Raw genomic sequence first — 14,011 nt, forward strand, 5'->3', positions numbered from 1 at the left:
TGTGTGTGTGTGTGTGTGTGTGTGTGTGTGTGTGTGTGTGTGTGTGTGTGTGTGTGTGTGTGTGTGTGTGTGTGTGTGTGTGTGTGTGTGTGTGTGTGTGTGTGTGCATTTGAACGAGTGTGTCTGACCAATTATCTGAGCTTTATTGGGAGAATGATCTCATATAACATGATGAGAGGATAGCTGATTTCACGCCAGAACATAAAAAAGACTTGGAGACTATTCACTCAAACATCAAACTAGGTTACTGTGTTTCCAAGGTACGGAGAAACAAATTTACAAAACATGTTATCTACAATCCAGCCTCAGCAGCCCAATAATTTTATTCACACGTTGTTCAATATAACCCTGTCAGTCGCATTTCCATTTGAATCGCATTTGAATCTTTCATAAGACCAAATAGTGGCGGGCCAGGCGCAGTGCGTGCTAACCAAGGTTGCCAGGTGCACGGTGTTTCCTCTGACACATTGGTGCGGCTGGCTTCCGTGTTGGATGCGCGCTGTGTTAAGAAGCAGTGCGGCTTGGTTGTGTTGTGTATCGGAGGACGCATGACTTTCAACCTTTGTCTTGTAGCGATGACTTGCAGCAATGAAACAAGATAGTAGCTACTAAAAACAATTGGATACCATGAAATTGGGGAGGGGAAAAAAGAGAAAAAAAATATCAAACACTGCTGAAGAACCTGTGACTTCTGTGGTGGGACGGGCATGGTTCTTTCTTTCACCCCTTTTTCTCCCCAATTTCGCGATAGCCAATTGGTAGTTAGAGTCTTGTCCCATCGCTGCAACTCCCGTACAGACTCGCGAGAGGAAAAGGTCAAGAGCCATGCGTCCTCCAAAACACGACCCTGCCAAGCTGCTTCTTGACACTGCTCGCTTAATCCGGAAGCCAGCCACACCAATGTGCCGGGGGAAACACGTCCAACTGGCGACCGTGTCAGTGTGCATGCGCCCGTCCCACCACAGAAGTCACTAGAACGTGATGGAACAAGGAAATCCTGGTCAGCCAAACCCTCCCCTAACACAGACAACACAATTGCGCTCCGCCTCATGGGTCTCCCGGTCGCGGCCCGGGATCGAACCCGGATCTGTATTGACGCCTATAGGTTTGTGAGGCAGTGCCTTAGAGGCAGTGCCTTAGGCCCCATTATGGCCCTGTTATGTTACAGCCTTATTCTAAAATGGCTTAAATCATTTTTCCCCCTCATCAATCCACACGAAAATCCCATAATGACAAATCAAAAACAGTTTTTTGAACAGTTTTGCAAATTTAAAAAAAAATGTAAAAACTGAAATGGCACATCTACATAAGTATTCGGACCCTTTACTCAGTACTTTGTTGAAGCACCTTTGGCAGCGATTACAGCCTCGAGTCTTCTTGGGTATAGCCCTACAAGCTTGGCACACCTGTATTTGAGGAGTTTCTCACATTCTTCTCTGCAGATCTTCTCAAGCTCTATCAGGTTGAATGGGGAGCGTCTCTGCAAGCTATTTTCAGGTCTCTCCAGAGATGTTTGATTGGGTTCAAGTCCGGGCTCGGGCTGGGCCACTCAAGGACATTCAGAGACTTGTCCCTAAGCCACTCCTGCATTGTCTTGGCTGTGTGCTTAAGGTCGTTGTCCTGTTGGAAGTTGAAGCTTCGCCCCAGTCTGTGGTCCTGAGCGCTCTGGAACAGGTTTTCATCAAGGATCTCTCTGTACTTTGCTCTGTTCATCTTTCCTTCGATCCTGACTAGTCTCCCAGGCCCTGCCTTTGAAAAACATCCCCACAGCATGATGCTGCCACCACCAAGCTTCACCGTAGGGATGGTGCCAGGTTTCCTCTAGATGTGACGCTTGGTATTCAGGCCAAAGAGTTGGTTTCATCAGAACAGATCATCTTGTTTCTCATGGTCTGAAAGTCCTCTAGGTGCCTCTTGGCAAAATCTAAAATCCAAAATGACTGAGTAGTGGCTTCCGTCCGGCAACTCTACCATAAAGGCCTGATTGGTGGAGTGTTGCAGAGATGGTTGTCCTTCTGGAAGGTTCTCCCATCTCCACAGAGGATCTCTGGAGCTCTTTCAGAATGACCATCGGGTTTTTGGTCACCTCCCTAACCAAGGCCCTTCCTTCCCATTTGCTCAGTTTGGCCTGGAGGCCATCTCTAGGAGTCTTGGTGGTTCCAAACTTCTTCCATTTAAGAATGATTGAGGACACTGTGTTCTTGGGGACCTTCAATGCTGCAGAATCTTTTTTGATACCCTTGCCCAGATCTGTGCCTCTTCACAATCCGGTCTCAGAGGTCTACGGACAATTCCTTCGACCTCATGGCATGGGTTTTGCTCTGACATGCACTGTCAACTGTGGGACCTTTATATAGACACGTGTGTGCCTTTCCAAATCATGTCCAATCAATCGAATTTACCACAAGTCCTAGAAACATCACAAGGATGATCAATGGAAACAAGATGCACCTGAGCTCAATTTCGAGACTCATAGCAAAGGGTCTGAATATGTAAATAAGGTATTTCTGTATTTGTTTTGCCAAAATTTCTAAAAACCTGTTTCCATGTTGTCATTACGTGGTATTGTTTGGAGAACGATGAGGATTTTTGAAAAAATGTAATCCATTTTAGAATAAGGCTGTAGCGTAGAAAATGTGGAAAAGTTAAGGGGACTGAAAACTTTCCTAATGCTTTCCTAATGCTAGAAAAGATAAATACATTTTTCAAAACTAATCCAATCAGTTAGTTAGATTTTTCGCACCCGTTACTGAAATGTTTGTTCCACTTGAAATTGCTTACTTATTTATTTGTATTTATTTTATTTCACCTGTATTTAACCAGGTATGCTAGTTGAGAACAAGTTCTCATTTACAACTGCGACCTGGCCAAGATAAAAGCATAGCAGTGTGAACAGGCAACAACACAGAGTTACACATGGAGTAAACAATAAACAAGTCAATAACACAGTAGAAAAAAGAAAAAAAGAGTTTATATACATTGTGTGCAAAAGGCAGGCGAATAATTACAATTTTGCAGATTAACACTGGAGTGATAAATGATCAGATGGTCATGTGCAGGTAGAGATACTGGTGTGCAAAAGAGCAGAAAAGTAAATAAATAAAAACAGTATGGGGATGAGGTAGGTAAATTGGGTGGGCTATTTACTGGTGGACTATGTAGAGCTGCGGCGATCGGTTAGCTGCTCAGATAGCAGATGTTTAAAGTTGGTGAGGGAGATAAAAGTCACCAACTTCAGCGAGAGAACTGGAAGGAAAGGCGGCCAAATTAGGTGTTGGCTTTAGGGATGATCAGTGAGATACACCTGCTGGAGCGCGTGCTACGGGTGGGTGTTGCCATCGTGGCCAGTGAACTGAGATAAGGCGGCGCTTTACCTAGCATGGACTTGTAGATGACCTGGAGCCAGTGGGTCTGGCAACGAATATGTAGCGAGGGCCAGCCGACTAGAGCATACAGGTCGCAGTGGTGGGTGGTAATAAGGTGCTTTAGTAACAAAACAGATGGCACTGTGATAAACTGCATCCAGTTTGCTGATTAGAGTATTGGAAGCTATTTTGTAGATGACATTGCCAAAGTCGAGGATCGGTAGGATAGTCAGTTTTACTAGGGTATGTTTGGCAGCGTGAGTGAAGGAGGCTTTGTTGCGGAATAGAAAGTAGCAAGAGCAACATCATTGATATATACAGAAAAGAGAAAAGAGTCGGCCCGAGAATTGAACCCTGTAGAGTTACCACCCCATAGAGACTGCCAGAGGACCGGACAACATGCCCTCCGATTTGACACACTGAACTCTGTCTGCAAAGTAGTTGGTGAACCAGGCAAGGCAGTCATTAGAAAAACCGAGGCTACTGAGTCTGCCGATAAGAATATGGTGATTGACAGAGTCGAAAGAGAGGTTGAACAGGCTGGTAATAGGGGTTGCGACAAAGGCAGCGGATAGTTTCAGAAATAGAGGGTCCAGATTGTCAAGCCCAGCTGATTTGTACGGGTCCAGGTTTTGCAGCTCTTTCAGAACATCTGCTATCTGGATTTGGGTAAAGGAGAAGCTGGAGAGGCTTGGGTAGCTGCGGGGGGGGGGGTGGCTGTTGGCCAAGGTTGGAGTAGCCAGGAGGAAGGCATGGCCAGCCGTTGAGAAATGCTTGTTGAAGTTTGATAATCATGGATTTATCGGTGGTGACCGTGTTACCTAGCCTCAGTGCAGTGGGCAGCTGGGAGTAGGTGCTCTTGTTCTTCATGGACTTTATAGTGTCCCATAACTTTTGGGGGTTCTGCTTGAAAAAGCTGGCCTTTGCTTTCCTGACTGACTGCGTGTATTGGTTCCTGACTTCCCTGAACAGTTGCATATTGCGGGGACTATTCGATGCTATTGCAGTCCGCCACAGGATGTTTTTGTGCTGGTCGAGGGCAGTCAGGTCTGGAGTGAATCAAGGGCTATATCTGTTCTTAGTTCTGCATTTTTGAAAGGAGCATGCTGATCTAAGATGGTGAGGAAGTTACTTTTAAAGAATGACCAGGCATCCTCAACTGAGGGGATGAGGTCAATATCCTTCCAGGATACCCGGGCCAGGTCGATTAGAAAGGTCTGCTCGCAGAAGTGTTTTAGGGAGCGTTTGACAGTGATGAGGGGTGGTCGTTTGACTGCAGACCTGTAGCGGATACAGGCAATGAGGCAGTGATCGCTGCAATCCTGGTTGAAGACAGCGGAGGTGTATTTGGAGGGCCAGTTGGTCAGGATAATGTCTATGAGGGTGCCCTTGTTTACAGATTTAGGGTTATACCTGGTGGGTTCCTTGATGATTTGTGTGAGATAGGAGGGCATCTATCTTAGATTTTAGGACTGCCGGGGTGTTAAGCATATCCCAGTTTAGGTCACCTAACAGAACAAACTCTGAAGCTAGATGGGGGGTGATCAATTCACAAATGGTGTCCAGAGCATAGCTGGGAGCTGAGGGGGGTCGGTAGCAGGCAGCAACAGTGAGAGACTTATTTCTGGAGAGTCATTTTTAAAATTAGTAGTTCGAACTATTTGGGTATGGACCTGGAAAGTATGACATTACTTTGCAGGCTATCTCTGCAGTAGACTGCAACTCCTCCCCCTTGGCAGTTCTATCTTGATGGAAAATGTTATAGCTGGGTATGGAAATCTCCAAATTTTTGTTGGCCTTCCTAAGCCAGGATTCAGACACGGCAAGACACTTAGCAGTCTCCCAACACTGTTCCTAACCCTGGCAGTCATTATGAAAAATTCCAACTGTTGGATATCTTAACTCTGGCTAGATTCCAATAGGAATTACACATAATTTTGCAAGCCAGCATAATGTGACTTGCAGGTAGGGTTGCAAAATTCCGGTAAATTTCCCAATGTTTTCCAGATATCCCGTTTGGATGATTCCTGGAAATGGCCTGATGGGCTGATGTGGCCTGTAAACCATGAGTTTCTGGCCACTGTATTAGAGTAAAGCTAAGCCTCATAATATGGCCTTAATGAGAAATGTAATGTCATACAGAGTTAAATTATAATGTTAATATTCACCTAGGAACTCATTTGGTGAAAGCCACAGGACTGAAAATGAACGAATTCCACAACCATGTCTCTTTTACTAACAAATACAGTCATGGGTGGTAACTCTACAATTCACTCGAAAAGGTAAGGTACAGTGGAAAATTATTTTGGAGGCGTGGCATAGTAAATTTCAAGCTGATACAACTTAAATCTGGACCCCCTACATGTTTGAGTCGTTGTAACGAGAGCCTAAGTCCCACATTCCAGGGCAGGGTTTACAGTTCTGTTTGTGGCGGCGCCGCCCTCTTACAAGCTATCACAAGACAAATAAACTCCTCTCCCTCTTCTCCTTTTACAATGTGAGTGGCCCTGAGGGGGGTCAGAAGGCAGAAAACAGTCGCCTTCAGCAAGTCAGCAGACCGCCTTGTGATCTGCATGTGTTACTGGGTAAACAACCATCCAGGCTTTAGAGTGCCAAGAGATGTGTATTGCAAGTGTTAGGATTTGGCCAGGGTTGTTCCGGTTTTTGGTCACTAGATGCCCCCATTGTGCCTTTTGACCTTTTGTTTTCCCTTGATCCCCATTATTATTTGCACCTGTGCCTCGTTTCCCCTGATTGTATTTAAACCCTTTGTTTTCCTCTGTTCTTTGCTCTGTGTTTGTATGTTAGCACCCAGCCCTAGTACTCTGTAAACTCTTGTTGATCCCGGTGGACTCTCTTGTGGAATTCTGTTTTTTGTTCTTGTTTGTTTGGTTTTGAGTATATTTTTGAGGCTTTTTGTGCTATACCTTCCACCTTGTGGATTTACCTTTTTGTCTTGGAGGATTACCTTTGTTCTTGTGGAATTCCTTTTGAGGTTGTGGAGTAACATGTTTTCCTGAAGAACTTCACTTTTTACTTCATTAAATACACCGTCTCAAGTACTGCTGTGTCTGCCTCATCTTCTGGGTTCTGCCGACTATTCGTGGCTCAGTTGGTTAAGTGACTGTTTCTCACTCCGGAGACCCGGATTCGTAACCGGGTCCTGACAGAAACACAGAGCCAAAAATGAACCCAGAGGCAGCCAGTTCCCAGGACCTTGTTGCCATGCTGTCCCACCACCAGGAGACTGTCCAACGCCACGAAGCCGTCCTGGTTCAGCAAGAGGCCTTAATGGCTAGACATTCTCATCTTCTGTCGGAGATGCTGACTTCCATAAAGCAGATATCTGATCAAATTACCCCGGCAACAGTTCCCGTCCCAGTACCTCAGATTCACGTACCCATGGCAGTTAACCCTCTGGCTGAACCTCGTCTTCCACCTCCCCAACGGTTCTCAGGTGACCCAAGTGCTTGTAAAGGGTTTCTCACCCAATGTTCTCTCTCCTTCGAGCTGCAACCCTCGTCGTTCCCCACCGACCGGTCTAAGATCGCATATATCATCACCCTGCTGTCGGAAAAAGCCCTGGCCTGGGCTACTGCTGTGTGGGATGCCCATAGTTCCTGCTGTGCCAGCTACTCTGCCTTTGCTGAGGAATTCAAACGAGTGTTTCAAGGCCCAAGCAGTGGTCCTGACTCAGCCAAACAGCTCCTGACTCTCCACCAAGGTCGGCGCAGCGTGACGGACTATGCCATCCAGTTCCGCACGGTGGCAGCAGCGAGTGGCTGGAACAACGAGGCGCTCACGGTGTGCTTTCTGAAAGGCCTTTCCGACACTATCCAAGATGAACTGGCCACTCGGGAACCACCAGACAATCTCGAGTCCCTGATCAAGTTGGCCTCACACATTGACCAGCGTCTGAGAGAGAGAACTCAACCGTAGACCTCTAGCTCCTATCAGTCCCAGCTCCAAGTCCCCACCTTTATCCTCGCTGGCTCCACCGGAACCCATGCAGATTGGACGCATCTACCAGGCTGAAAGAGACCGCCGGATGAGGGAGCGACGCTGTCTATATTGCGGCAAACCGGGCCATTTCCGTTCCACGTGTTCCGGGCTCCAGGGAAACGCTCTGTCCCGTACAGACCGGGGGGAACTGTAACGAGAAACATATCCTCCTCCCATCCGTCCAACTCCCGTCTACTCATTGCAGTCACCCTTTCCTGGGACAACCACAAGCTTCACCTTCAAGCCTTGGTAGACTCTGGAGCCGCAGGTAACTTCATGGATGGTGTCTGGGCGAAGCAGAATGGCGTTCCTTCTGAACCTCTAAGTGACACCATGAGGGTTACTACATTGGATGGAAGCCCTTTGGGATCTGGACTTGTCACTCATGTCACTACCTCCTTGCGACTTTCAGTTTCACAACACCAGGAATTGATGAACTTTCATTTGATCTCCTGTTCCGAGTTCCCTCTCGTCCTTGGATACCCCTGGCTTCACAGCCATAACCCTCACATCGACTGGTCTGTGGGCACTATCAAGCAGTGGGGTCCTACGTGCCAAGCTACGTGTATTTTCCCGAATTCCCCGAGTTCTACTCCCGAGTCTTTAGAATCCATCGACCTGACCCGAGTTCCCGAGTGTTATCATGACCTCAAACTGGTATTTAGCAAACAGAGGGCCACCATGCTACCACCCCATAGACCTTATGATTGCCCCATCGAACTGTTTCCTGGCACTTGCTCCCCCAGGGGTCGGATCTTTTCCCTATCTCCACCCGAACGAGCTGCTATGGATACCTACACCAAGGACGCTCTGGAAGCAGGCCTCATGCGTCCATCCACCTCCCCGGCGGGAGCAGGGTTTTTTTGTGGCCAAGAAAGACGGTGGATTACGTCCTTGCATCGACTACCGGGGACTCAATGCCATAACCGTCCGTAACCGTTACCCGCTACCCCTTATGGCCACAGCCTTTGAGCTGCTCCAGGAAGCAGTTGTTTTCACTAAGCTTGACCTGCGGAACGCATACCATCTTGTGCGGATCAGACCTGGTGACGAGTGGAAGACCGCTTTCAACACGCCTACTGGTCACTATGAATACTTGGTGATGCCCTTCGGCCTGACCAAGGCCCCAGCGGAGTTCCAAGCGCTCATAAACGATGTGCTTAGGGATATGCTTAACATATTTGTGTTCGTTTACTTGGATGACATCCTCATCTTTTCGAGCTCTCTTCAAGAACACACAAAGCATGTCAGACAAGTACTCAAACACCTCCTAGACAGCCATCTGTACGTTAAGCCAGAAAAATGTGAATTCCATTCATCCCAAGTACAATTCCTGGGATTTGTAGTGGAACCCGGTCGAGTCCAAATGGACCCCAGGAAGGTAGGGGCGGTAGCGGATTGGCCCACCCCCAAATCCGTTAAGGAAGTTCAGCGTTTCCTGGGCTTCACAAACTTTTACCGCAAGTTCATCAAGAACTTCAGCTTGGTGGCAGCCCCTCTCTCAGCTTTAACCAAGGGTGGCAATGCAAGGTTTTTGTGGGGAAGAGAAGCTGAGACGGCCTTCCAAGGACTCAAGCAGCGCGCCCTCTCTGCTCCCATCCTGATACTACTGACTACGTATGAACCGTTTGTGGTGGAGGTAGACGCCTCAGAGGTTGGTGTTGGAGCTGTCCTGTCTCAGAGGGGTGAAGACAAGAAGCTTCATCCGTGCGCTTTCTTCTCACACCGGCTTACCCCGGCTGAGAGGAACTACGATGTGGGGGATCGTGAACTCCTAGCGGTTAAGATGGCATTGAAGGAATGGAGACACTGGCTCGAGGGGGCTTCTCACCCGTTTCAAGTGCTTACGGACCACAAAAATCTGGAGTATATCCAGCAGGCGAAGCGGTTGAACTCTAGACAAGCTAGATGGTCTCTTTTCTTCAATCGATTCCAGTTTATCCTCACCTATCGGCCCGGGTCGAAGAATCTCAAACCGGATGCCCTGTCCCGAGTCTACGCTCCTGCCATTCGAGATGACACTGACATGCCTGTCCTTCCTGCTGCTAAGATCGTGGCTCCGATCTCGTGGCAAGTTGAGGATACCGTGAGACGAGCTCAAGCTATTGAACCGGACCCGAAAGGAGGTCCTGCCAATCGGTTGTTTGTCCCCAAGGCAGTGAGGACTCAGGTCCTTCTGTGGGGCACTCCTCTCGCCTCACCTGTCACCCGGGCGTAGGTCGCACCTTGGAGTTCATCCAGCGTAAGTTCTGGTGGCCTACCATAAGAGAAGACGTTGCCACTTTCGTCAATGCCTGCCCCGTGTGCTGCCAGGGCAAATCTTCTCACCTCCGCCCGCAAGGACTCCTTCACCCTTTACCTGTTCCCCACAGACCCTGGTCCCATATCTCGTTGGACTTTATTACTGGCCTTCCTCCATCCCATGGCAATACTACTATCCTAGTCATTATCGACAGGTTTTCAAAGGTGGCCAGGTTCGTCCCTCTGACTAAGTTACCTTCTGCCAAGGAAACGGCTGAGTTGGTAATTAATCATGTGTTCCGAGTCTTCGGCATTCCTCAAGATATGGTTTCTGACAGAGGTCCCCAGTTCGCCTCTAGGTTTTGGAAGGCCTTCTGCCAACTCATGGGGGCTTCTGCCAGTCTATCTTCAGGGTAGCATCCGGAGTCCAACGGCCAAACAGAGAGGATGAATCAAGAGCTGGAAACCACCCTCCGATGTATGACTCGTAACAACCCGTCCACATGGTCGTCCTTCATTGTTTGGGCCGAATACGCACACAACACCTTGCGCTCCTCCTCCACTGGTACGTCCCCGCACGAGTGTCAGTTTGGCTATGCCCCTCCATTGTTCCCGGACCAGGAGGCAGAAGTCAGAGTGCCTTCAGCCTTGAAGTTCGTCAGACGCTGTCGGCTTATGTGGAGGAAGACCCGTCTTAATCTTATGCGTTCCTCACAGAGGTACCAACAACAAGCCAACAGACGTCGCCGTCCCGGGCCTACCCTGCGCCCCGGCCAGAGAATCTGGCTCTCTACAAGAGACTTACCACTACGGGTGGAGTCTCGCAAGCTGTCCCAAAAATACATCGGTCCCTTTAAGGTTGCCAGGAGAGTTAACCCAGTTTCTTATCGCCTACACTTACCCAGATCCCTTAAGATTAATCCCACGTTTCACATTTCCTTATTAAAACCTGTTGTTTTTTCTCCCCTTGTCCCGGCAGACAGACCTCCCCCTCCGCCTCGTGTCATTGGAGGCCAGCCGGCTTATACCGTCCATCGGATACTGGATTCCCGCCGGGTGCAGCGGTCCTGGCAGTATCTGGTGGACTGGGAAGGCTATGGTCCAGAGGAGCGCTCCTGGGTTCCTGCCAAAGACATACTGGACCCTGACCTCATTCGTCAGTTCAGGGCCCTCCACCCTGAGAGAGCTGGTAGGAACGTCAGGAGCCGTTCCCTGGGGGGGGGGATTCTGTCAGGATTTGGCCAGGGTTGTTCCGGTTTTTGGTCACTAGATGCCCCCATTGTGCCTTTTGACCTTTTGTTTTCCCTTGATCCCCATTATTATTTGCACCTGTGCCTCGTTTCCCCTGATTGTATTTACACCCTTTGTTTTCCTCTGTTCTTTGCTCTGTGTTTGTATGTTAGCACCCAGCCCTAGTACTCTGTGAACTCTTGTTGATCCCGGTGGACTCTCTTGTGGAATTCTGTTTTTTGTTCTTGTTTGTTTGTTTTTGAGTATCTTTTGAGGCTTTTTGTGCTAAGGTGTATTTAATGAAGTAAAAAGTGAAAACATGTTACTCCACAACCTCAAAAGGAATTCCACAAGAACAAAGGTAATCCTCCAAGACAAAAAGGTAACATTACCTTTTTGTCTTGGAGGATTACCTTTGTTCTTGTGGAATTCCTTTTGAGGTTGTGGAGTAACATGTTTTCACTTTTTAACATTACCTTTTTGTCTTGGAGGATTACCTTTGTTCTTGTGGAATTCCTTTTGAGGTTGTGGAGTAACATGTTTTCACTTTTTACTTCATTAAATACACCGTCTCAAGTACTGCTGTGTCTGCCTCATCTTCTGGGTTCTGCCCACTATTCGTGGCTCAGTTGTTTAAGTGACTGTTTCTCACTCTGGAGACCTGGGTTCGCAACCGGGTCCTGACAGCAAGGGAGGAGATTAACTTTCACTCTTTATGACAACGGGAAAATGGCGCAAGGACATTTAAACACGTTTCCTTAACAATGTATTAAACTGAAAAACTCATACATGTTGATATAACTTGAAGCATAATGTGAGAATTTTCTTCTGATTCTTCTATGTCATTAAAATGGGTGTAACAGGTATTATTCTGAACCAAAGAACGGATGCATTTTACCAATATCCTGTTTGGTACCTACAGGCTACGTACTTCATCCTAGAGATTGTTAAACTGTTTTGTGCAGTAGAAACATGCTGTGGACACTTATGAAGAAATCGTTCCGGTTACTAGTCCAACACTCTAACCACTAGGCCACTAGGTTACCCTGCCGCCCCAATATCTAGAATCAACGGGGTGGTCTCGTGATGCCAGGTCATTAGAGCCCTATGAGTATCCCTATAAATTACAGGATTTGCAAACAGATGAGGAGATCAAGTTTCTTCAAGGGGCGGCCACACCATGAGTGATCCCATCTCCTTGGAAACCAAACTCTGATCAACTTCTCCCATCATACTTAGACGGAAGCAATCATCCCAGAGGGGATCCTGCAAAAGCGCTGTTTGCCTTGGAGAGTAACTGACTGTGTTTGCAATCCATCCCGACTGGACCAAAGGAAGAATTCACTATATGGAAGTTCTCTAATATAATGTACTTTCCTGGGCTGAGAACTGAGAGAGAGAGATCTCGCTCCTTTGGCTGTGAGCTATTTTCAGTCCACTGGCCTCATCAACTACTGTTGCGAGAGACTTGGCCAACCATCAAATCCCATTTTCATCCCATCATAACAGAATCCCAACTGAGAGGCAACAACGACATAAAAGTAATTTCCCCTGTTACATTATCTATATAAAGTGGCGTTGTGTGTGAAACTTAGTGGAAGTCACTGAGTAATTGCAAGACGGCAGGTCTAATTTACAAGCCCATGTTCAATACTGTCCTGGCATTGTCCATATCGGAGGCTAACTGGCAGCCTAGCCCATTGTCTATTCGTGGTTGGAGACGCTCTCTATAATTTCACAGCTGTGAAAGCCTATGCCAATGACGTAGCCCAATCACTTTTTCTCTTTCAATTAATAAGACCATATCATCCTCAAAAGTCTTGTGAATGTACTATTGTACTTGCCTGAGTTGAATACGGAAATTTGTTTATACGGACAGCCCTGTGACTCTCACCTCAATAACTGAATTGAATCCCATTATACCCTGCCTTGATATTGTATTTTCTTAGCTACCTCGTGTTCCAACTTATTTGGTCTAGTAAATAAAACATTGAATGAACTATTTGTGGCATAAAGGTATTTTGCGAGTCATCGGGTTCTTGAGGTTCCAGAGCTCGACGGTAGTAAAATGATATTGTTGATAGTATTAACACTATAACGGTTAATGATTCATTTGGAGAGAATAACCAAATCAAATCACTGAATTATTCCAGTAATTAATCAGTAAATGATCTTAAATATGAATTAGCCCAAAGTCACAGCAGACTACAAAAAACATTTTAAATAACTGTACTCGGATATATTTCTGAAACTGCATTGTCGGTTAGGGGCCCGTAAGTAAGCGTTTCACTGTAAGGTGTATGGAACTTGTTGTATTCGGCGCATGTGACAAATACAATTTTGATTTGATATTAAGTGCAACGAGTTTCCTCAACATTTTTGAGTAATGACAGCACATTGGTGTTAACAGTGTAGGGGACCCCATTACCATGTTTCTCCACGTCCTTCAGTGGGTCTACTCCAGGAGAGAGGATGAAGAACATGGGTGTGGCGGGACCAGACTCTTCAAAGGACACAGCAAAGTCAAGCGACCTGCCAACCACATACTGACTCCCCAGCTTCTCCTCCACAAAATCTCTGTGGGGAGACATGATATGTTCAATAAAAACAGTGCCCGTCAAAGGTTTGGACACCTATTCATTCAAGGGCTTTTCTTTCTTTCTTTTTTAAACTATTTTCTACATTGTAAAATAATAGTGAAGACATCAAAACTATGAAATAACACATATGGAATCATGTAGTAACCAAAAAAGGGTTAAACCAATCAAAATATATTTTAGATTCTTCAAAGTAACCACCTTTTGCCTTGATGACAGCTTTTCACACTCTTTGCATTCTCTCAACCAGCTTCACCTGGATTGCTTTTCCAGCAGTCTTGAAGGAGTTCCAACATATGCTGAGCACTTTTTGGCTTGTTTTCCTTCACTGCGGTCCAACTCATCCCAAACCATCTCAATTGGGTTGAGGTTGGGTGATTGTGGAGGCCAGGTCATCTGATGCAGCATTCCATCACTCTCCTTCTTGGTTAAATATCCCTTATACAGCCTGGAGGTGCTATCCCTTATACAGCCTAAGCGCAAACCAGATGGGATGGCATATCGCTGCAGAATGCTGTGGTAGCTATGCTGGTTAAGTGTGCCTTGAATTCTAAATAAATCACAGACAGTGTCACC

The 14,011-nt window shown here is 46.9% G+C and overlaps 1 protein-coding gene across 2 annotated transcripts in view; it reads right to left on the minus strand.

Annotated features, from left to right (window-relative positions):
• dnah9 (dynein, axonemal, heavy chain 9) overlaps window positions 1–14,011 on the minus strand; it is a 151,310-nt gene that overhangs the window by 39,790 nt on the left and 97,509 nt on the right. For both annotated transcript variants that reach the window (XM_046356968.1, XM_046356967.1), the window contains one exon: window positions 13,267–13,415. In XM_046356968.1, the coding sequence (XP_046212924.1) occupies window positions 13,267–13,415 (149 nt within the window). The remainder of the gene's footprint in view (window positions 1–13,266; window positions 13,416–14,011) is intronic.

The sequence above is a fragment of the Oncorhynchus gorbuscha genome, linkage group LG07, assembly GCF_021184085.1.
Source record: "Oncorhynchus gorbuscha isolate QuinsamMale2020 ecotype Even-year linkage group LG07, OgorEven_v1.0, whole genome shotgun sequence".
Classification (NCBI taxonomy): Eukaryota; Metazoa; Chordata; class Actinopteri; order Salmoniformes; family Salmonidae; genus Oncorhynchus; species Oncorhynchus gorbuscha.